The sequence below is a fragment of the Spodoptera frugiperda genome, chromosome 22 (genome assembly GCF_023101765.2).
Source record: "Spodoptera frugiperda isolate SF20-4 chromosome 22, AGI-APGP_CSIRO_Sfru_2.0, whole genome shotgun sequence".
NCBI lineage: Eukaryota > Metazoa > Arthropoda > Insecta > Lepidoptera > Noctuidae > Spodoptera > Spodoptera frugiperda.
In genome coordinates, this window is record NC_064233.1 from 6409690 (window position 1) to 6435415 (window position 25726).

At 36.6% G+C, this 25726-nt stretch overlaps 1 protein-coding gene across 1 annotated transcript in view; it reads right to left on the reverse strand.

Moving 5' to 3' along the window:
• The window catches only part of LOC118279527 (uncharacterized), a 165898-nt gene that overhangs the window by 39002 nt on the left and 101170 nt on the right, over positions 1–25726 (reverse strand). Inside the window, exons 3-7 of the mRNA XM_050702466.1 lie at positions 4533–4622; positions 2943–3091; positions 2228–2340; positions 1775–1969; positions 449–560 (exon numbers count right to left, since the gene is read on the reverse strand). Coding sequence (XP_050558423.1) covers positions 449–560; positions 1775–1969; positions 2228–2340; positions 2943–3091; positions 4533–4622 — 659 coding nt within the window. The remainder of the gene's footprint in view (positions 1–448; positions 561–1774; positions 1970–2227; positions 2341–2942; positions 3092–4532; positions 4623–25726) is intronic.

Genomic DNA, 25726 nt, shown 5'->3' on the forward strand with positions numbered 1-25726 from the left:
ATAGATTGTATGAAAGAAAAAGAGTTCATTATAGAATAGGACGTCGATACATTGAGGAGAATGTCTGAAAAAGACATCGTTCAATTGCCTGGTCCTAAGCAATAGGAAAGTAAAGAATATTTGTAATAGGACGAGACTCCTATGCTACAGCATCAGGCACAAACAATATATCGATGAAAAGGAAGAAGAGATTACCAGAAAGAAGTGGATGAATGAGTAGATTGTGTGAGGAATGATTTGTAAAAAAGGCAGTTTAAGATAGGATGTCGATACATTGAGGAGAATGTCTGAAGAAGACATAATATAATTGCCTGATCCTAAGCAACAGGATAGGAAAGGATATTTGTAATAGGACGAGACTCCTACAAATGAAGAAGGATGGTAGAAGAGGTATAACGTTGACCGGGTTTATGTGTATATGTGTATATTTGGTGTTGTATATAGATACCTGTCGCGGCTGGTCGACAGGCGTGGGGGGTGGGCGCGGCGGGTAGTGGGGGAGCGGGTACGGCTCGCGACGGAACGTCGACGACGATATCGGCACTGCGCTGTAGGTTGTCCTGTGAGATATAAAACATACATGTGTAAAACAATCTTATCATATTTGGCGTAGAATGCAACGTCACGCCTTTTATCCCCGAAGGGGTAGGCAGAGGTGCACATTACGGCAGGTAATGCCGCTATACAAAGTACACCCACTTTTCACTATTTGTGTTATAAGTCCCATGTAAAAGGGGGTGAGCCTATTGCCATATACTGGGCACACTTCCAAACTCCGTGCTACTACTGAGAAATTTTCAGTAATACTTTGCCCGACCCGTGAATCGAACCCGAGACCTCTTGTCTGGCAGCCGCACTTACGACCACTCGACCAATAAGGCAGTCTGGCGCTTCCCGAAATATGCTTCAACAATGTCGTATCATCTTACTTTGTGGGCAGAAATCAGTCATTGCCAAAAAAACCGGGTCAATGTCCATTTAATTGAGGAAGAGACCAAACACAGTTTTGGTCTATTTGTTCTAAATATCTAAGAGAACAGTCACGAAGATATTATAACATTTACTAATAGTAATGACTCAACCGTGGACCATGTGTACATGTGGTATTTTAGCGTAAATTATATCTCTGACAGTGATATGCTTCAGATCATAATTTCACTCCGCAAATTACTCTCGGGACAACTTTTTACTGTTCCCTTACTTCCTAATAAAATCAAGAAGTACACAAAAACTACGTCTCATGTCCTAATTCGGTGGATAGTGATATTTAAAGCCGGGCAGAGCCCTAGTTTTGGGATAAGCCACTCAGAACTCCTGTGCACCAGGATCTATAATAGACACAACCATGAAAACACCGGAACACTGAAGTCCGGCGCATCCCAGGGACATGAACAACTGTCTTGGATCCCGCAAAGACATAAATCTGAAGAGGAGATATCCAGAGTCTGTTATCACATTGAACGCCGTAGTGGTCACCGGTGACCGACGTTAGCGGAGGATTTGCCTTCAACAGTTTTCTATTGGCAGTCAAAGACTTAAACTTATGAAGCGCTTCGCTTCAAGCTTCCTTGTGCGAACTGCTAGGGAGTGGAACTCCTTGCCGGAGTCTGTGTTTCCTGATGGGTATAACCTGGGTATCTTTAAAGCCCGAGTGAATAGGTTGCTTATGGGCAGACGTGCTCCACCGTAGGCCGCATCATCACTTACTATCAGGCGAGATAGCGGCCAAACGTCGGCCCATTTAACATAAAAAAACTGGTTGTTGGTAGTATACCTTGGCGGTGGTTCAGGCAGCAGTTGGTTGGCGAAGTCTCCGGCGTGGTACCGTCGCTCGGCGATCAGTGCAGTCAATCGGACGAGCTCTCGCTTGGCGTTCTCTCGACGTGAAACCAACTCTAACAGGCTCAACGCTCTGGCCAAATCCCGTCGCAGTTTCAACATCTTCTCGTATGAGCTCTCGTCGTTTTTCCTGGAATTAAGTAATGTGAAGTTAATTATTGTTATAGTAGTTTGTTTGTTTGAACGCGCTAATCTCCGGGACTATTGATCCGATTTGAATAATTATTTTTGTGTTGGATAGCGCATTTATAAAACATCACGCTACGATTAATAGGAACCGAGCAGAGCGGGTGAAACCGCGCGGAAGTAGCTAGTAAGAAGATATTATTAGAGTCAATGGCTTATTGACGATGTAAATCCTTCTTCACAAGAATCTGGTATTTCTCACCTGTTCTTTCTGGTCTGCATCTTCTCTGTCCGCCGCCTGAACGCCAGGTAAGGGTTGTTGGACGACTGGCCCGGCCTGTTCTCTGTTTTCACCGACAGGATCAGCGGGTGTTGCTGGAAATATACAAAACAATACATTATTAGTTAAAGGAAATAATCTGTCTAATTATTTACTTGGAGTAACAGTCTCTTGTTTTGGGATAGGTCGGTATACGACGGTAGATGGATCACCTGGTGGTAAGCTGTCGGCGCAGCCCACACACTCGCACCACCTGAGGAGTTATTTTAAGTATGTTGCCGGCTTTTAGGGGTTTGGTGAATTCTTCATCCCTATTAAGAATTCACTGACAATATCTAAAAATGACTGTCTATAACACAAATGGTGCAAACTGGGCGTACATTGTAAAGCGGCATTACGTGCCGTAACGTGCACCTCTGCCTAACCCTTCGGGGATAAAGGCGTTGTGTGTGTGAAAGTGAGAATTTTCGTAGAAATATACCAATTTATTTATTTGACATGATTATGTTTGTGTTTTTTTTTTACACATTTAATGGGACGACGTTTGGCCGCTATTTCACCTGATGGTAAGTGATGATGCGGCCTACGGTGGAGCACGTCTGCCCATAAGCAACCTATTCACTCGGGCCTTGAAGACACCCAGGTTATACCCATCAGGAAACACAGACTCCGGCAAGGAGTTATAAACTTTTATTACCGTATTAAGCCGCTTATTGAGCCAGTAGTCGTAGACCGCGATGACGAGGTCGTCGTTCCTCTCCAGCAGCAGCTTGGCCTCGTTGAGGGTCACCACCGTCTGGCCCGAGCTCTTCTCCAGCTTGTCCATCATCTGCTCGAATTTCAGCTCTGCAAATTAAACATACTAATATTATAAAGCTGAAGAGTTTGTTTGTTTGATTGTTTGTTTGTTTGAACGCGCTAATCTCCAGAACTACTGGTCCGATTTGAATAATTAATTTTGTGTTGAATAGTGCATTTATCGAGGAAGGCTATAGGCTATAAAACATCACGCTATGACCAATAGGAGCCAAGCAGAGTGGGTGAAACCGCGCGGAAGTAGGTAGTTAAACGATAATGTTTGTATTATTACATAGATCAGGTAATTGAGTGGTCACTTAACTGACTATCAAATAAGAAGTCAAGGATATTTAGTCAAGTTGAAAGATGAGATCCTAATATTGTGGTGGCCCGGAGGTTTAAGACGCCCGCTTCTCATGCATGAGGGTGCGGGTCCGAAACCTACCAACGGCAAGTACCAATATGACAATTTCCGAGTTTTATGTTCTTTCCACGATTCATTTAGACACCACTAACAAACGGGGAAGGAAAACTTAGTGAGTAAAGCTAAGGTCATTAAAGCAAATTTTCAGAAGTCAACGAACTTTTAAGCCGGACTGAGCTCTTTTATATCCACCTCTTTCAGACCAAAGGGTATTTTAAAGACTTTTGAATTTTTACATCAGTTTTCTCTATAAAACCACTTTAAAAATCCATTCCATCTCTACCACAATGAATTTTTATCTTGAGCTGCGGTAGTCGACACGTCCGGCGCTACCAGCAATAAATAAGCCGGGGCCACACTAACGACATGATGACGACAAATTGCACCGCTAGATTGATTCAGTCGGTGTGTGCTAGTTACTCACTGCTACGGATTTGTCCGCATAGACGGATAGACAGAGACATTCATTTAACATGTGAAATTGTAGCTTTATTACTTTTTTGGGACACGCTTACCCAACTGCAACTCCTGTAATGCACGCTACACACCTTACGATTTAACTGGGCAGTTTTATCTGTACAGGCGAACTGTACAGTTAAATCGTAAGTCCATACAACCTACACACCTTCAGTCAGCTCTATCACAACATGCAGAAGGCAGGGTCTACAGTAGATACAACCACGAAAACACCGAATCCATAGCGCATCCCAGGGATATAAATAACGGTCGTAGATCCCCCAACGAAATAAATCAGAAGATATCATTAAAGGAGAAGAAAAGGTGCAGTATTCACATGTGTCGGTAATGGGTTGAGCATTCAAAACTCTCTCTGACCTGAAAAAGCGAAGTATCTGTTACCTACAATTACACGAGAGAGTGGAATCAACATCCTTGATGGATTCGGTATATTTAAGTTACCTAAAACAGTCGACACTCTACCAGCGTAGGATTATTAACCTTTCGTATGCCGTATATAAGACAACAATAAAAATTACATTGTGTCTCGCGTGGATCTGTGTTCCTGTACACGACGGGTTTCTTGATAAAGGAGGTTCAATAATTTACCTGTTAGCTCAGGATGCCTTTGCTGTTTCAGCCACCTTTCATCCTCCGTGTCGATGTCGTATTCTGGCGCCTCTTGCTCTTCCCACAGCGCTGTAACAATATAAAACAACATTTTAATAACAAGATAACCATATATTACAGTTATTGAATCGCCAGCTTTTAAAATTAGCCGAAAAGGCAGGAGTAGGAACGGGGTGGTTTTTAGTCAGTAAGAGTTTGACACTCCTCATCCACGGCGATATAAGTAGTTCGAAGATTATATAAAAAGTTTTTAAAAATAAAGCTGCAGTTTTGAAATATACCATGGAAAGCAAAGCTTCAATAATATAAATGTAAACTAGGAGCCCATCCTAATGAGTAATAATGAGGACCCTCATTTCCTCAACCAATATTGTAATTGTAGGTAATGTTTTTCAGACACTAAATATTGTTTTAGATGAGTTCAATGTGTTCAGCTTTTCGCAAACCTAATTGATAATTGAAATTACTCGGAGTCGGTAAAAAAGTACTTATACGCGTCGTACCACAGGGCCAGTGTAAGATTTTTTATGATGCATTTATTACTTCTGCCATACAGCATACTTGGCGTCATTCTCGCGAAAAAAACCTCAAGCAGGCCCTTGTAAGAAACAACAAGTTAGTGTAACATTTCCAAAACCCTTCGACCGAACGGAGGCCGAACCCAACACTTAAGTCAGCGTAAAGTTATTTTAAATGCTAACATTCCCTTAATAAAAACAGGCTCAGGTAGTCGGTACAAAGTTTTTCAAGTCGGTTTCTGTGTGGACCTTTTGCTGTTATAGTTAAAACGCAAACTTCATGTTTTTTGCTGAGCTTTATGGTTATGGTATTGGCACTTTAAAATGTATCGTTTTTTTGTGAGGAGAAAGTCATTCAATGGCTTCTCCTTCCTTGGGTGAGGCAAGAGAGAGTGTCAGATTCTAATTGACTAAAAACCACCCAGTTCTAATTCTGCTTTGAGCCGGAGCTCCGGTAACCTATTACGTTGTTCACAGCTCCGGATTTAAAATGTAGTATCTGAATTGTAATTAATGATTTAGCTGTCAACCCCAGCTACGGATAGTTGCTATTATTCCCCTTATTTTCTCATTGAATTAGCTATTTTTATGCCACTGAGTTCAGTAATAATGAAATTTAACAAAAATAATTATCCAATTAGGCGCAGTCGTTCAGGAGTAATGAGCTTACATACATTTCTTCAACTAAAGTTTACCTAATCGTGGAAAATAAAATCAGCATGTTTATTTTTTAATTAACCGTTCTTATTACAACGAAAGACCTCGATCTTTTAGACCTGTGCCTGTCCTAGCGAGTCTAGCAACTAATGATGTGTATTATTTGTTTCGAGGCAATAAATACATCTGTTGACCATGAATACATTTACTGAATGGTGCAAAATTGATAAGTAAATCTATTATTTCGATTGATTTTGGCTCATTCAACATTTAAGTAATAGAGCCTTAGCCTGGCCCTTTTTTCAGAAGAGAAAATGATCCAATTACTTCTCCTAACCTAACATCTCTTTTCTGTAAACCCCTGCATTACCTACAAAAATAATTTACTAACAGTCAGTTAAACAGCTTTAGTACGTAAAAAGAACATACAACCATCAATCAAACGCGATCATACTACAAAATACGAAAGTTTGTGACTACGAAAAAACCTACTAAACGTATAAAGACAGATTACATTAGTCTGACCTAACTTTGGTGGTATGAACCAAATAATAATAACTTCTTCTTCTTTATTTTTTTATAACTTCACGCTTTTAATCCCCGAAGGTGTAGGCAGAGGTGCACATTATGACACGTAATGCCGCTATACAATATAGGTACACCCACATTTCACGATATATGTTGTAAGTCCCATGTAATAGGTGGTGAGCCTATTGCCATAAACCGGACACATTTCCAGACTCCGTGCCTGCGTGATTTCCAGAATGAGAAATTTTCGAAAAATCGAAAAAAGCCCAGCAATACTTCGCCCTACCCGGGAATCCAACCCGAGATCCTTGCCCTGCACGGCAGTCGCATTCGCAACCACTCGGCCAACGAGGCAGTCTAAATAAATAAATCATCGTATTACATATCGGGCCGACATTGCAACATTGGAACATTGATACCGCACGTCCGTCCACCACGGCGTCCGCCATCGCTCTGCGAAGGCCGAGCCGAGCCTAGCCGAGGCGACTGAGGCGAGTTCACAGCTGACGACTAACGTAATCGAATCACCAGACGCGTGCGTAGACTGGCGAGTGCACACGTGATTTTATATCTAAGGATAAAATGTGCGTCAACTTTTGTATCCAAGTGGTCTGTTGAAGTTTGTTTTGTGTTTTAGTTTAGATTGTTTGCTTTGGTGGTTGGAGTACATAAGTTTCATAAACTCCTTTGTCGCATGAGGATACGATCCTCGGTTGGAATTATCGCAAGTCGAGCAATAGGTTTCAAGAGATTTTAAAACTGACATGGTCACTAACGTTAACATTGACACGGATGAACAGTTCATCTGTGATCATGGCGCTTGCAACAGTGCCGAAATATCGGAAACTCATAGACATAAATAAACATGGTAAATATCCCGTCTCAAGTTCTAATGTTAATTCTCAGAGCATTTTTCTTGGAATTTCACCGATTACAGATCACATTACATTAGGCATGATCATTGAAGCCATATAAATAGAAATAACAAAAACCACAATCATATCACGTATAGCTCCCAAAACAACTGCTGTGCCTAAACCATTATCCTCACAGCTAATAAACAAGTTAATTAATGAAATTTCAATGTAATTTTAACGCCTAACCCCTCACGGGCTGTAGTAATTTGGACCCTAAAAGCTGGACGTAATAACATCAATGCCTATACTAAATAGATACGGGTGTAAAGCTGATTGTCCATTGACGCGGATTTGTTTAAAGGCAAAACATTTATTCGAGGCCTTTTTCAAATATCAAGAATCTCTATGATTACTCTTTAGGACAAATTGAATTTTCTGCGCATTTTTGCTCTACAAATTCACAAAATAGGGGTAGTACAGGAACTGTAGGAATAATGGTAACAGATTCCTAACTAACGCACTTCATGTGATGACCATAATCGATTTGCCAAGAATGATCTGAAGAAGCAGTACTTACTCCTAAGATAGTAGCTACTGGTCACTTATTTTATCCCTTTCTTTCATGTATGTAATTCATTTCCTACTTAGCTAACCTCCAGAGACGTTGGACAATGTTAAGTAAACCCATATTAATAAAGTCCAATATTGTTTAATTTCTACACTGTCTGCAACAACCCGCCGCAATGGAGACTCCGCTTAAGGTCCGGGATTGTTGACTAATTAATGTGATGTAGGTACCTTTGTGCCTGTGTTCAACGTCGAGGGTGAATCGGGTTCCAATAGCCAGACAATTGAATAACGGCACGCGTGAAAGGGTTGAGTATTGATTTTGGCTAACTATTATTACTCGTATGGAAGTGAACGGTACTTTTAGTGATATGATTGATTTTAACGAAATTATTTAGTAGCAAAATATGAGTAAAATAATAGAAAGGATGACATCTAGTAGAGAATATAGGTAAAACGCAGTGTCTAACATTAGAACTTAAGACGGGATATTTACAATGTTTATTTATATATATGAGTATCCCCTCTTATAAATATCCCGTCTTAAGTTCTAATGATAGTGTTAGTGACCACGTCAGTTTAAAAACTTAAAACCCTTTGTCATGTGATTAGAATTTTGATAAACAGAAATTTTAGACTACAAAACCATACCGTTTTTAATTACTAATATTTGTTTATATAAAAGGCAAAAGGATTGAATTTACCAAAGGAAAAACTGCCTCTTATAATGAATGAAAAGAAAAAAAAACTTTGGAATTTAAAATAAAAACAAAATTTTACAGTTTCCAACGCAACGTGTGTATTGTTTTTCAAGGTTTTACAAGGCTTTTGTTCTAAATCAATGGAAGGAAACGACAAAAACAGGAAAATTAACTTTTTGTTTGCCTAAACAAAATGTTTTCCTTAACGTTTCGTTGTTTTTGGTAAGTGACAAAGACTGGTTGCTTTCTTAGCTTCTTTTAATTTTGCAACTTCAGAAAATATATGTCATCGTCATCATACATAAATAAGTCTTCGTTTAATGGTTTTCAGGGACCTTGTTTTCTGATTGGTTGGTTCATTGGAGCCAACCAATCACAACGCCGAACACAGTCTCATTTCGATCTCATTATACGTAAACTCGTACTAAGGCTCAACTCGAAAAGTGACCTCTGTTTTTCACTCAACACAATAAATCAAATAACATGAACTATATCAGCTAGTAACCAACTCTTATTTCAACACTAATAGCCAATAACAACAAGCTACATTCAATTTTGAACCTTATTAACAAGTCGTATGATGGACGAAATCTCATCGGGAATCACCCTCCTTTTGATCTCACACACACGTCACGTCGTCAGTAAATAAGGGTGCCTCATAAATAAACCCTATATATAAAATCATAAGCAACATTTTAGAAAATCCTTTCAAACACATTCACCACAGACTATGAAAGTTGTTGATCGAATTCACATACAAAGGCAGAGACTCCCAAATTGAATTTTGTACCGTTTACATTTATAAACCGTTGAATGTAAAGTAAAAAAATCTTTACAATTTCCCCTCATGTTTTCTCTTTTTTTCGCAGGGAACAGCTAAAAGGAAAATGTTTTATGTTTTTGTAATTTTTTTAATTATACACGGAAGGCATCGCGAAATTTTCAATTAACGCTCAGCGCCGTCCGCGATACAGACCTGCTTTATTTTCATTATTAATTCGTTACTGATTTTTAATTTCCGCGATATTAATTTACAGTTTACTTAACGAAAAAATACTCAGTTCATTAAAATTTTTAATGGGGGAAAATATCTCGAGATTGTTAAAATATCGTTAGAAAAATCTTCTGATACATCGCCACATGTGTTCATGCCATTCACACGGATATAAAGCTGTGTGCGTTGCGCGTACGTCTGTGTTAACGCACACATTGTAAAAGTGGTTTTACTTGGTTCCATGAGTAATTTATGTTGCAACTGTTAGTATAGAGGAGTATCCTACAATGAGGAACTATTGTTTTGTCTCTAAGCAAGTATTTTGTAACTGTCTAGAAAGCGTTTGTCGCGCACAGAGATAGAGAATACTTTGTGCAATGTGATTTATTAGACGAGTACGTATTTTTAGACTGTTTCTATTACTTTAGAGAACTTGTTCTGTGAATTATTTAGAATAAAATCCTCTGCTGCGTTTAAATTGAGATTTTATGGTAACATTTTCGTTATTTAAGCAAGTTTTGATTTTGCTGGTATAAAATAACCACTCGCACAGTTAAGGAGAACAACATTTTTTTTTTTGCATAATTTACGCGAGAAAGATGCGCAGTTCGAGTATGCGATGTACCGATAGTAGGGAAGCCATCCATAGCAGGCATCTTTCCATATAAAAACATAGCTTCGCCGAGTCCATTTCCACTAGGGCTAAGCTATGTGTACCAATGAATATGATCCGTGCAAGCCAAACGCATCCACAGCATAGCATATCTCTGGTGGAAAATCACTCTAAGGCTATATGAATTGCAATGCATAACATACCTTCTTATTAATACCATAAGAAACTTCCATCATATAAAAATACAATACAAATGAGTCACAAGTTTCTCAGTAAGACTAACCTGTGAACAATTTTAATAAGGTTGTAAAATCGATACGATGCGGATGAGGAAAAGTATAAACCGCTTATTTGGATACATGTATGTTAGGAACAGGTTGCAAAAGTTATTTTCTTGAACTGAGACATAATTTATTATCAATTTTTAAACATTATTTTAAAGGTCGACAGCTTATCTAGTTATTTTGACTGTCTAATAACAAAAATAGGAAAATCGTACGCTAACGTTGGTCACATATGACCACCCAAGGCGTTTAACATGTTAATGGTTAATGGTCTATTCATCACGACGTCTTTTCATTGCATTCTCCAATTTCTCTATACTAATGTACAATTTGGTAAGAGCAATTAGCTTCATTCATAGGCAAGATAGACGGGGATAAATGTATAATGTTTCAAAATTGCCTAAATGTGATCTTGATTCCCTAACAATCCTTAAATTCCTTACCTCGGCGACGAACTTGTTACACCTCTAGTGTTACTGGTGTCCGTGAGTACCAGCAATTGCTTACTATCAGGTGATCCGTCTGCTCGTTTACCGGCTTATACCATAAAAAAGCCATTCAACCAGCTATGACATTTGCTAGCCCGTTCTAATCTATAACATGCCTTATTCCGACTTAGCTTCAGTCTAATAACTTCGCAAAGTTGGTCGTTGTATCTAGAAGTTTACGAAATAGGAGCTATCATTAAATGCAGATGTGTCCATTCCCAGCGGCCTCATAAAATTTCAAGCACAAGGGGTCGTATTGTAGAGCTGTATACGTTTTATTTTTATTTCTATAATGTACAATGAATGATTCAGAGGATTTTACGTTATACATTATTTTCGTATCACAGCGTGATCATCACGCAACTGTTATTTGGTTAGGGAGTATATTATGGTCTACTATACGTGTTTTTGTGGATCAGTTATCGAGTTATTCATTCTATAGAATAGTTAACAAACACGATTCACAAAGACATCATGTTGTTACAGCGGAGCCGAAAACACCAAGAGTAATCAACAGAAACGTCATTATATTCGGAGCTGCAGACTACCTAGCAGGCTCCGGCTCGACAAGCAGGAGTAGGAACGGGGTGGTTTTTAGTCAGTAAGAGTCTGACACTCCCTTTCGCCTCGCCCAGGATGGGAGAAGTCATTGGATGATATTCACCCCTCAAAAAAAAAGGTTTCAATTCAACCAACAAAAAATACACATAAGGCTGTATTATTCGAAATACAACAATTTCTACCACCAACGACAATTTTCAATCATCTACAAGTCCCTTCGCTTTTATTCCATCACAATAGAGTTGATTATCATTCCCTTTTACACGCTATACTATATAACATCTCCATTTAGTCCACCATATCCACAATTCAAAATTAAACAAAATATTTAGACATTCCAAAGCGTAGATTTGGCGTCAGTCATGTAAATTCCATTCATTGCTCAATCAACCCTTCGACGGAGCAACGAAAACATATCGCATAACAAAACATTTATAAACGTATCGGGTTTAAAACATCCCGTCGACATAACAGGTTGAAATTGAGGGGGTTGAATGTGAACCGGTTACATTCGATCCGGAATTACGGATGAAGGATTCCGTAGTTCGTACCGTGGAAAATCACCGAAAAATCACTATTTTGTGTAGTGGATACGCATTTTGATTTCGGTTTTAATTAATTTTTATTTTTAGGTTCACTCGACACAAGTCTTTGTGTTTTATTCCATTATTTAGAGGACTTTCTTCAGATAACTATGATTATGCATGAAAACTTTGAAAAATGTAAATAAAAAGAAATATGTATATTATAATTATCTGGGGGCACGGCAGTGCCCCCGCCAAGTCGAGCAAAAAAAAAGCGGCACGGCCGTACCATCCTTTTCTCGAAGCAATTCGGGCCTTTTTCGACCCCCTATAATTCGGTTGTGGATAAAGCAAGAAACCTGAATCTTCAGTAACTAATCCGGCATTGTATAAACACAGAATATTTAAAATTTCAGTCAATTTGAACCAGTAGTTTAAGAATGACAACTTGTTAAAGTTTCTAAATTTTGTCACTCACTGACTCACCGATCATCAAAAGTCCAAGGCACTTCTAGCAGACTTAGAAGCTTCATATTTGGAATACATATAGAGTTTAGTGTCTTAATCATGGGAAAACTTAAATATTTTGTAATTTCGGTCCAGTTTTCCAAATACACCAACTGCATCAATAACTTTGTAATCCCATATAAATATATGGGGAAAGAAGCGACAGACACAATCTTAATACGAGAGGTAAAAATAAGTTGGCTATACCGCAATTCCGATTGTCCAAAGTGCAGAAATCCTTCATGGGTTTTTGTGTTAAATGTTATAATAAACTACCAACTACCATACTGAATCTGAACGAGAAAAAATTTAAATCTTGTATAAAGCGTGAACTGTGTAAACAGGCATATTATAAACTGTCAGATTATATTGAGGATAAAAATGCGTGGCAGCATGTTGGTCCGGCTCCACTGGACACTCGCTCACACTAGACAATGCTCAAATACGATCACTAGTTACACGTTAACTTAAAGTATTAATTTATTCCAATGCAGTCTAGGGATCCTGTGGCATCAAGCAGATATTTATTTTTTTTTATGTGAAAGATTAAATTATATATTATTATTATTTGTATAGAAGCATTATTTCAAAATTGTAAGTGTACATATGTGGGCACTATGTTTGAAATAACCCGCTATTTTATTTTCTTTACAAATTGGTTTTATTGTCCCGTTAGTTTTGACGTATTGTAGTTACATTGTTCCTACATATATATACAATAGATAAATAGTGTATCAGAGAAATTGTAAAAAACTTGTTTTTAAAAGAGTAACGATGGAGTTTCTTGCTCGTTCTTCTCCATTCGAAGCTACACTTTGGAACGAGCGCCTAGCTTCACTGACAGACAGACTGACGGACAATTCAATTTGACGTTTCAAAAGTGCCTTATTTAGGATTAATTGAAATAAATGCTTTGACTTTGACTTTGGGATTACAAAGTTATTTATGCAGTTGGTGGTTGGTGGTGGTTATAAATTTAATAGGTGTAGATAGGTACCTACCATATGAGGCAAGGGAGGGGGTATAGGGTGGGTAAGGGTGTGTTTAGTACCGGAAAAGAAAAAGAGGAAGACTACATATAAAAATAAGAAAATATCATAAGACCTTTAACAAAATTCGTTAGAAGTAGATGGTATCAAAAAGAAAGGCTCTACAAAAAGAAGTGAGATCCCATCAAAAACATCCTGTAAAAAACCCAAGTCTCGCAGCTCAGTCTTTCTACCGTCAAAAGTTGTGAGATCCATGTAATACCAAGTCGGTTAATCTATTTAGTGTCTACTTGAAGGACCTTCTGTCTTAAGTTATTACATAAGTTATTATCATGCCAATATTAAAAATATTTAACGTTTTAAACAAATAGATCGACTTGGACATCGCATGAAAACAAAATGAATATAACAATATTATATTAGATTCTTTAGTCTCTCGCGCCTCACGCGATTGAAACTCTCGTTCCTGTTGGTCGCTGGCCCGTCGTGCTGTGTAGTGTGATACATACTAATAATCAAATCAAGCGATGTCCAAGTCGATCTATTTGTTTAAAACGTTAAATATTTTTAATATTGGCATGATAATAACTTATGTAATAACTTAAGACAGAAGGTCCTTCAAGTAGACACTAAATAGATTAACCGACTTGGTATTACATGGATCTCACAACTTTTGACGGTAGAAAGACTGAGCTGCGAGACTTGGGTTTTTTACAGGATGTTTTTGATGGGATGTCTTTTAGCGTTCAATTAATTATTATTGTCTGTGCAACAATGAAAGAGGTAGATAAAACATGAATTACCTATCAGAATTAGTCCACCACTTTTCGAGATTAGCGCTCAACAACACATTTACATTTCGCCCTTTACTTTTTGTAACTTTTTAATCAAAAATGTTCATGTACAAGATCAAAAGAAGTATCAGACAGACGGACAGCGAAAACTTTGATAAAAGGGTTCCTATAGCACCCCATTTTCACGGTGGAACCCTGGAAACCCCCTCATATTTTTAATATACACACTTGAGCCCACACAATGGGAGGCTCAAATTAGAAAAAAAAAGTGCAACATTACAAAGGGTTCTCCGTTTTTAGGTAGGTATCAATTTCTATATCCTGAGGGTGATATGGAAGTTGTTTGACGAATTTGAGTCGTATTAATGGAGTGTAGAATTCATTTTGTGTTGTTTCGTTTGCTAATCAGTGGGTGGTCATCCGAAACAGATGGTTGCGTATGTTTTTGCAGATAATTTGTAAGTTGAATTAGTTTATAGTGAATTTTGGCATCAGATATTATGAAGATTTGCATCATGTGGAACTACTTAAGATATTGTAAATGTTGTTTATGTAGATATTTTCTTATGCTGTCATCAATACTCTTACTTACAAATTTTAAAACTGTTGCTGTAAAGAAATTACAGTATAACACTCAGTTTTAATAAACACACGATTGATTTGACTGCACGTTTGGTGCGATGGCTGGGCAACCGGGTGCCGCCCGACGTATAGCGGGTTCGATTCACACACGAAACACTCTTTGTGTGATCTCCAAATTGTTGTTTCCTCGCGTTATTTTTCTCCACCGTTTGTCAGTGGTCTCTCAGTTTAAATAATCTTAAAAAGTACATATAACTCGATAACGTCACATCCGTACTTTGCCGTTGGTATTCAACCCACACCCTTATGCATGAGAAGCAGGTATGTATCTTAAACCTTTGGGTCACCCTGACATAACACAGCCCTTGCCCTACACAGACACCGAAATCCCCTATCATCTCGGCAGTGGCACTTTCAACCACTCGACCAACAAGGCACTCTTATTAAAAAATACTAATCTTTTTCAGGGAAAACCAAACTAAAGACTTCATTCAGTACTGTTCCCAAGTGAAAGTTCAATGACCCCGACCTCCGAAATATATCATAAATAGGTGACCCCGGGTTTGGGTTCAAAGAGCTCGTGTTATAAAATAAGGTTGTAGAGTGTAGAGCGAACCGTATATTCGTATCCATATACATTTGAACTTAATTAGTTAGCTGGAGGAATGAAAATGTAAATAAAATGGAACACGTACGAGGATTTTCAGAGGTTTTTTGGAAAGGGGTAGTTTCATTCATAATGAAATAGTTTTTGATTATATTAAAGTTACAGTAAAGACAGCTTTTTCCACCATAGATGTGCTATGTAACTTGGCTACGAAGATGTAATAGATTAGCTGTGAAAATACGTGATCGTTTCCACTGATACTAAGTGATGTAGTTATGCGCAGCTCGATTATGCGATGTATCGATAGTAGGGAAGCCAAATAGTACGCACCTTGTGTGTGTAACTCGTTTATGATGTGATCTAAACTTTTCTTATCAACCATTGAAATGTTGTCTGAAAACATGTATGATTAGCCATATACTAAGACGTCATAAGACGGTCAATGTTGAATGAATGTAGGTCTTTCCCAATGACTTCCAGTTTTATCAAAATATTGTTGTAAAATAGAAAATAATACGTGACGCTTGCTTATGAATATAAATGAACAAAAACGTATCACGCACTGGCCAGTTATCGGATTATATACAAACACACAAAAAAAATAAACAATGATACATTAATCCCTTATTGAAAAACGGAATGAAATATGAATCGAAAAGCAATTTATGAAAAAAAGAACTGCGAGAAACAACATTTACTATTTAACATTTATATTGAAATAGGATTGTATACTTTCAATTCTAGTGTCGAGTAAAGTACGTATTAGGTATGGAGTGTTTTCAGTTTTCCAAAATTTAAAAAGAAACACTGCTTTTAGAATATTTTCAAGTTGTCAACTGAATGACCCTAAGCCCTAAAATCACACGGGACTTTAACCAACACTAACAAAAATGAGTCTCACATTTATAAAGCGCGCACCTCTGCTAAAACCTCTGAGGAATAAAACATATTATTTTAAAATAAAATGGTTTTACATGCTGATAATATAGTAATGTGCTGTCAAAGACTAATTTCCCTTGGGTTTTAGGTACGTACGTATGTAATATCGGAATATTGCTGCATCATGATGGTACCGATATACTCGTACTGGTAGACATTGCTTACATATTGTTAAGCTGAATTTCATTTATATGTATTACCAGACAGTTAGTACTTACTAGATTACTTGTCGCTTCGTAATCGAAAAAAATAGTAGGTAAAAGCTTTCAAAAACAGCTCGTGTTTTTCCGTTCAAGCAAGAAATTCGTGTTTCAAGAGATGCTACGACTTAAAAGGTTTTTACCATTAGTAGTTTTGACTATGCGTTTTATATCAGTTACTAACTGTCCTGGCAAACTTCATACCGCCTCAAACAAAACCAAAATTAGCCAAATCGAAACTAACGAACAGAAATTGATTTTTATAAATAGAGAAGATGCAAATTCATATTCTTTATTTGCAGACTGCAGACAAAATTAACCGATTGACTAAAAATCTTTCCTTATTGGTGACTACTAGTCACAAAATTTATTTATATCCAAATTTTATTTTCCCTTAAATAAATTAATTGAATAACAGACGTCTTAAATAACTAAATTTTCACAAAGTAATAAACTAAAATCCGCCCTAATAAATTGTCCATTGTTCTAGCAGAGTTCAAACAAGCGTTATAGACAGATAGACTGACAGAACTAAGCAAGTCGAAATGGGTCAAGCCCATCTTCCATTCAAGCCGCTCTCATGATAGATTTGACACCGATCCGTCTTCGTTTCTCGTCGAGACGTTGAAATTTGTCGATTGTTCAGCAGTAGAATTATTGGATGAAATTGTTCGTGAAGATTTTGTTGAAGGAAAAATTTGGAGAAATTGTTTTTTAAACTTCTTAAACAGATGTGGAAAGTTATGCTGCGTCTGTTAAATCCCTAAAACGCATTTATAAAAGTTAAATGACCGTATAATATCTAACCAACCTCTGTTCACATCTTGTAGACAAATACTTCATATTTGTCTCACTTCCGAGGAATATTAGTAATTTTCTTCTCTTCAGACTCTTCCTCCTTCTAGCTTCGATGGTGCAGAAGTCAGGGTCGTGACCACACTTCTGCACCACCTTTCACAGATAAACTTTTTCATGAATTCTGTCTCTGGCTCTTCTTACTACATGGATAGAGTGTGTCTGTACTGTCACTCCATGTTTTTTTCAGGAAGAAAACATGCCAATCTGCAACTTTCAACGAAACAGATGTTTCTGTCACTCATTTTGTTACCATTACCAAAGCATTATCCAAATAAATTGGACCACCATTAAACTAACAAACAACAACTTATCATACATCACATCACCAGCCTATAAGTGACCACTGCTGACCGAAAGCCTCTTCTCACACGGAGAAGGTTTGAGCATAAATCACACACTCAATGCTGGCCTACCAATATTAATTCCTACAAACAAAAAAACATACACACGACCCCACCCATATTGTGGAAAGTGCGCTATACTATATCTACGGATTTCTATTTAATAATGGTAATGGAAACCCCGATTGCTATATGGCATTCGATATCCGATACGGTATTGCAAACAGATTGTTCGTAGCGGCTTGTTCTCTTGTTTTTATTTATTTTCAAAAACCTTTTAATTTGACTTTCCATTAAAATCTGCGGTCGAAATGAATGGTTGTGTTTATTTTTGCACCGATGGAGATGTGGTGGGAATGGATTTTTCAATTCTCAGTATTTTGAAAGCCAAGCCAAAAATTCGTTCATTTTCGTATAAAGTTGTAGGGTTTAATAATAGAATATTATTGAGAGTTTGAAATCTGATTTCTCAGTGGTTCGCATAGAGACTGAGACTTTAAAAGGTCCATTGAAAATAAAACTGTTTATTCGAGCAAAATTGCCACAAAGAGTAATCCGTTTGAAAAGAGTATAAAAAGTTATTTATATACTACACATTCTTTTGGAAATGACAATAGCAAAGTCAAAATCTTTAGACCTTAGAGGACTTTTGCGAAAACTGAGAAAATTCGGACATAAACAAAGAAAACTACCTTATTCCCTTAAGAGCCAAACAACCATGGTGTAATACCATCCAAATTGTATACCTATACAACTAATATCATATCCCTAATCCCAAAGAGCTAAGGCACTCCATTGTCTGGTCTATAAGTACCCCTATCGTATACGCTCACCTTACGCCAATTATATTATGTTTCTCTCACATGATAGGATCTAACGAGGCCCATATCCCTAAAAACATACATAGCATCAGCCTTCATTTCAACATTTTCGTAATCGAAAAATTTTCATTCCTGTTTTTGAAAAGAGTAAAAGATGCTAATACCATGTTTAGTAATCATGCTTTTATTCCGTTGAAAATGGGGGAGGTTACGTGTGTATTTACATATTCCTAAGATAAGATCCTATGTCCACAATCTAAGCATTTCTTTTTGGAGAAAAGATCGAATCTAGACCTTTAAAAGATACACCTAAGCATAGTATAAGTAAGTGCATAAAATGAGTCGCTTTACGGATAAAATTATTGCAATTTTCATATACGATTACCAAATGAAACTGACAAGCATGTGTATTTTAATTCTATTCTCAAATCATCAAACGTGTTATTTGGAATTCTTAACTTCGAGAAACCAATTTTCAGAAAATCTAACCACACCACTTATTAAACAAACAGAATTTATTGTCAAAATTGGACAAAATATTAAACCGGCACAACGACGGCACAAAAGTCAAAAGTTGCTATAAAACACCAAAAGCGTAAATTAGACCTTAATTCCCCCATAAAAAGGTCTAAAACAAGGGATTCGTCGAATTTAATTGAATTTATTAAACAGACCCTTTGTGTTGGAATATTGAAAAATAAACTAGAAGGGCGTCGGAGTGTAAGGGTTGAGATTTAATTACAAGTTACCATGTTAAATGAGTTTGTATTGAGTTAGCCATTTTATTTGTATTCAATAACGATGCGTGACAATAACGTGTTAATTCCATTAGGTTGTGTGTATTGTATGATTCGGCGAGTTACTGAGTTAATAATATGATTAAAGATAATTAATCTATGGCTAATTTGTTTAAATATTGGATCATGTTTGATGTTTAAGACTTCGTTTCTCGACTTGTTAAGCTAAGCTAAGCTAAGAGAAGTTTTATTTGTATTTTTGCAATAGAAGAGCATTGGTATTTTTGCAGAGAATTTCACATAAAAAGGAGTTGCAACGAATATGCTCCCACTAATTCCTCTAAAAATAATAACTGTTATATTACATTGAACAAAAACCAACACATACCTAACCTATACATAGAAGTAAACACAAACTAATTATAACACATCAAAAATATGACCTAAAAATTAACTTTCCGAAGGCACAGAGCTGCGGCAAAAGGGCTATTTAAAATTAACATACATATTTCAATATATGTAGGAACAAATAATATACGAAACCAGTTTACCATGGTCTCGCTTTGTACGATATTTCTTTACATTCGACGGTCAATTTATACTGGATTTGTATAGCTTGATGTGTAACCGTTTACGTACGGTATAGTACGTTCGTTAACCGAATACTTGACGAGATTCCAACGATGTAGAATGTTGCCTGATGACTAATGGAAGCCGCGAAATGTATAAAAAATGAGCGGTTAGTTGTGAACGTTGTTTAAGGGCCTTGGGTTCTGTGTATATGTTAGGAAATTATGGTTGGTATATTTATAGGGTACCTAATACAATTTCACGCTTATTAATTTTCAATGGAATGGATAGAAGTTCACATAAACAAGATACAGTATAACGCTCACTTTTCACCAGTCCCATGTAACAGAGGTTTTTTTTTCGCAGACGGATCACTTGTTAAGCAGTCAACTTTTCAAGCATTATTTCCTTGGCCTTTATAAGTCGGTAGAACTAAGCTGCAGTCGACACTATGTCATAAACAGATACGTCCTTCAATAAAACTAGATAAACTTGTATAATAGAAAAGTAAAGTCGGGAGAAGGCATTGGATGATAAAAAATCTCAAAGCAAAGAGATATTGTCAAAATAATCCCGAACATAGAACTAAGAATAGAACATAGAATAAAGGAGATGGACAAATTTTGCCCCAAGCTGTACATAATTAAAAGTATTACAATTAATTAAATTAAAATAAATAAATAATTGATAATATCTAATAATATTTCATAGCAGTCTCTGAATAAAGTACAAAAATAAAAGAATTTTAAGCGATTTTATCCGTTCAATTTCACTTTAAAAAGCATATTCAATGTTGCCATTTAATAATATCCATGCTTAGAGGAAAATATAACTAAACGCATACAGCAATTAAAATATTAATAACAAAATATTTATTTAAATATATTTTTGACGATAAGTAATCCATTAAACAAACCTTCTTTTAATGATTTTTTAGATCAAAACTGAAAGTACACAGACAATATCATATTTTAATAATTTATTTACATAAAGGTTTTACTTGAATTAACTATTACTAACAACACTCAATGAATCCGTCAAACGTCAAAACTGACATGACATATTATGCACTTGAAGTACTCGTTGTTTATATTGTGTTCACTGTATTCGTTTGCTTCGTATTATTATTTTATGGTGTCGTAGCCCCATGCAAATGCTCCACTAATTATAATAAATATAATATTAGGTAATAATATACCTAATATTCGGACAACTATCACACAACATTGTAAAATCATGATGAAAACTGATTGAAAAAATCAAGAGTTTCAATTCTTTATAACTTTATTCCACGACTGCATAGCTATATGTAACTTACGATTCTTAATTATTGAAGATGTGCCCTATTGAACGACATATACTTCATCTCTGTACATTCTGGGGCACAGGTCCTAAACATTTTTGTCCATCTCCTTTATTAAAAATCAAATCATAACGTAGGTAAACTTAATTTATATATGACCGACAAAAGAAGAAGAAGACGAAAGGTTAAGGAATAACCTTTCGTCTGCTGGGATATGAGATATGATATGAGGCACGATAGACAATGCGTCTTGCGCAGATCTACACTCCAAACATCCTACGGGTTTACAAGCAAAATCACGCGATCAAAACAGCGTAAAACATTGCACTAAAACGTATCCTATTTCAACAAGGAACCCTAACTAGACCGCGGTTTCCACAAGCCCTAGTACGAACAGCGTATAGTGGTAAAAAGTTGGCCGGCATCTGCTGTTCAGTCCGCGCATACGAGCAGTAGGGGTAAACAACCGGTCACTGATCAGCCAGTCTATCGGAGGACACTGTGTGTCATTGTGGTTACACTTTATTGTTCAAATAGCTTCTGCTAGCGAGTTCGCCCGATCCCTTCAGCTATATTGATGTGATTGAGTAACAAACATACATACAAACATTCGCATTTATAATATTAGTAAGATTTGTATTGATTTTTGTGCAAATAACTTTGACTTAAGAGTTATTTTGACCTTTGGATTAAGTTTAAACTTAGAGCAAACGTTCTTAACATTTTATAAACGGATTATATTTGAATGTTTGTAGTCGTGTTACTTAGGGGTCATCGTGATTTCATCGTTTCGCATTCTCAGAATGGAGTAGTCATAGCAAATGAACATTTTACTACTTGTAATTAGTTGTAATATTATAAATACGAAAGTTTGTTACTTATGTGTTTGTGTATTACTCGATTACGTCAAAACAACTGAAGAGATCGGGATGAAATTTATAACAAGGGTATGGTCTGGAATAACACATAAGATACTTTTTATCTTAGATTAGATTAAACGCTGGCTAAAGCTAGTAACATATAAAAAGCTGTCCATCCATTTGACCGACTGATCAATTCAGAAGTTAACAGGGCCTGATACAAAATATAATATTTTCCAAGTTAAATATGTTAAACCTTAACTACACATTGTATAACAGATTCTCAGTCTTATAAGACCAATCTTATTAAAACTCAACACTAGAATGAAGAAGAAAAGTAAATATAGTTAGTAGAAATTCATTGCAAAATCGATACAGCTCAGCGTTGTGTCATACATTTTTAAGCGCAAATTACATTTATGTAGAAAATATCGATTCGTCCGTCCGAACCGCCGGCGAACTCTTTAATTAAACAGTGCCACATGTACAATTCACATGTATAAATACATAAAGAATGATTAATATGCACTTTCATTTATTTATTTGTTTAATCAATTGTTTAAGTACCTACGTGAGCAGACGTGTGGTTAAAATATTTCCAATTTGTACTAACACTTTTTTAGTTACTTTTTTGAATTAGATAATTTCGATATTTCGACTGCCTCGTTGGCCGAGTGATCGTAAGTGCGACTGTCAGGCAAGGGGTCTCGGGTCAATAGTAGCAAGGAGTCTGGAATTGTGCACAGTATATGACACTCCCTATTACATGGGACTCATAGCAGAAACGGTGAAAAGTGGGTGTACATTGTACACAGTTGCATTATGTAACATAATGTGCACGTCTGCTTACCCTTTCCGGGATAAAAGGCGATACTTTCGATACCTATTGGCTAAATACATCTATCTACTTATAGTAGCACTTATCGGTAGTTTTACGTTGTTACTTTGTGTGAAAAAGGTTTCTACAGTAAAACGGCAACTCAATTCATACATTGTCCTTTTAATAAAAAAAGTCATCGAAATAAAAACAAAATGGAAACCTTAACTAATTTTACGGCAGAACCTATCTACCTATCTTATTAATCAGCCACGCATCAGAAAATTGCATAAGGTACCTACCTACCTACCTATTTTAAGTTTAAAATTAACTTTTTTTTAAATAAATCGTCGTGCAATCACAGGGTTTCGTTATCTCGTTTCAGACGTCCAATTAAAATGTTGCTACACCAATCGTTTGGTGGGAAGGGGAGCGGAAAATGCTTGCACGTGATACACCCACGTTCCCATGTAGGGACATGAGATTCGACTGTAGAATATAACCAGTATTTATTTATTTGTACTGTAGCTTCTGCCAGTGGTTTCGTCCGCGTACCCGTGGGATAAAGTAGCCTATGTATTAGTCCAGTGCATAATTTATTTATTTATTTTATATTTTATGTACATTATACAAAGGTGGACTTAATGCCAATTTGGCATGCTCTAACAGTCAACCCCCAATGTGGCATTCTGTGTCACGTGGAAGCATAATCTACCCCTATCCTATACTTCATCCCGAATCCTTAAGCAGTTTTGACATGATTTAGTAGCAAACATACAAGCAAACTTCTTATCTCACTAATATTACTCGTATAATTACGAAAGTTTGTGAATTTTTATTTGTGTGTATGTCTGTTGCTCAGTAACGTCAAAACGGCTGAAGGGATCGGGATGAAATTAGACGAAGCCGCTGGCAGAAGCTAGTTTCTAATATTAGTTAGATTCGTCGTGTAGTTACAGCACAGTAGAATACATTTCTACCAGCCCTACTCTTGCTGCGGGTCTCGTAAGAGACGACTAACAGGGACTACATATTAAACAGAGACCCGCAGCAGCCCTCTCATCCTTTTAAACTGCGATTAAGTTTAACGTAGTCGTCTAGTTGTCTACCTACGAATATATCGACCGCAACTTAGGTAGGAGAAAACAAAAAGCAAGATTAAAAATACGTACTTACTTACACAAAAGGTTGTTTTAAGTACATATTTATCTAACTTAGGTTAAGTAAAAAGGACGAGTTTTTTCAAGTACCAAAAATGTCAACAGATCGACCGCGTCAGCCGTATCTAAACCATAATCCTATATCGAAAACATAGTAAATTCAGAGACAATTTAGCCATTATCTTATAATCCCAAATCCCTGATCTCAAACTGCACTAGTTTGAAAGCTTTAGTCGACTTTAGGGAATGATTTATGTATAGTATATGGATGTGGTCAACTCCCGAGGGTGTTTAAATGCAAACTATGTATATTCGTTACCTATCTATTGACTGTGAGTATGAACAATTTGTATTCAAGTCCTATGGGAGTGTGTTTCTGTGTCGGAAGCGAACTAGTTAGTAAGTTATGTAAATGTTTCATTATGTATTTATGTATTTTACAGTAATAGAGATAAGTAGAAAGTCTACTAGGAAATGTTTGTTTAGATGTTACATTGTGTTTATAAATTCACCAATGTAATAGGAGGTAAACCAGACTCCCGAATACCAAAGCCCGATATACACGACTACTCAAACTGAATATGAGTTCTGTAGTCATTCTTTTCAGGGCGGAGAAGAATGCTACACCACAAAGCAAACATTTTTAATTAATAATACATTTTTTTTAATTCGGCATTTATATAATTAACGACTGAATAACCAATTTAAAGACCAACCGGCCTAATTGAAAGTAATTGGAAGAGGCCTATGTTCAGTATTGGACGTCTTGTGGTTGAAATGATGATGTTGGACCAATTTTTAACCAGCATCATCACTGTCTGTCTGCTCGTTCTGGCTAATCTCTGAAATGGTGGGATCGATTTGACGGGACTTTTATTGTTAGGTAGCTGATGTACTAAAGAGAAATTTGTGCTACTTTTATTCCAGAAAAAATAACTCAAATTCTGTCGATAGTTATTATTTTCTATGCGGACGAAGTCACAGGCACCAGCTAGTACCATAATATTGTACAACAAATTACTAATACTGCATCCTACTTATGAAAACTTGTACATATAGAGAAGCTTGTACTTTACATTACCTACGGGCTACAGGAAACTTTTAGTTTAACGTTTCCGTTAAGTTTATAACTGGCGTTTAAGACTTTAATGTATACGTTTCAAGTTAAATTTGTTAACCATTTAAAGTTATTTGTACACAGACTTTTCACTACATAGTATAAAACAAAGTAGCTTTTTCTGACATCGAGATTTTGATGCGGTTTTTTTAATAGATAGAGTGATCTAGAGGAAAGTTTATATGTATACAGGCATAATATATCACCATTGCACCCATGCGAAGCTGGGACGGGTCGCTAGTTTCTTTATAATTTACTATCTGATGTCTCCAATTTCGATCGCGTGGATTGGATTTTGTAACTAAAATATAATTCCAAAATTAAATTACCTAAACAATTTTTTTGTGCAATCTTGTCAGTACTATTTTTGAGCCATGCTTGGGCACGAATGAGCCGGCTTAATTGGAGTGATTGATACCACGGCTTTACAGAAAACCGACGTGAAACAACGCTTATGTTGTGTTTCGTTGTTTGACTGAGGTTATCGGAGGCCTAATCCCCAGTCGTTTGTTTACCGGTTTATACCATAAAAAGAACTAGTATAAAACCACATGCAGCCAAAATCCAAATCCAAAAGCAAAGTGAGTTTTAAGTAGAAACAGGAACAGGTATGTTCATAATCCGCTTTAATGTAGCTTTGGGCGTGTGTTTTATATTTCCACGTTGGGAATTGAGGTTT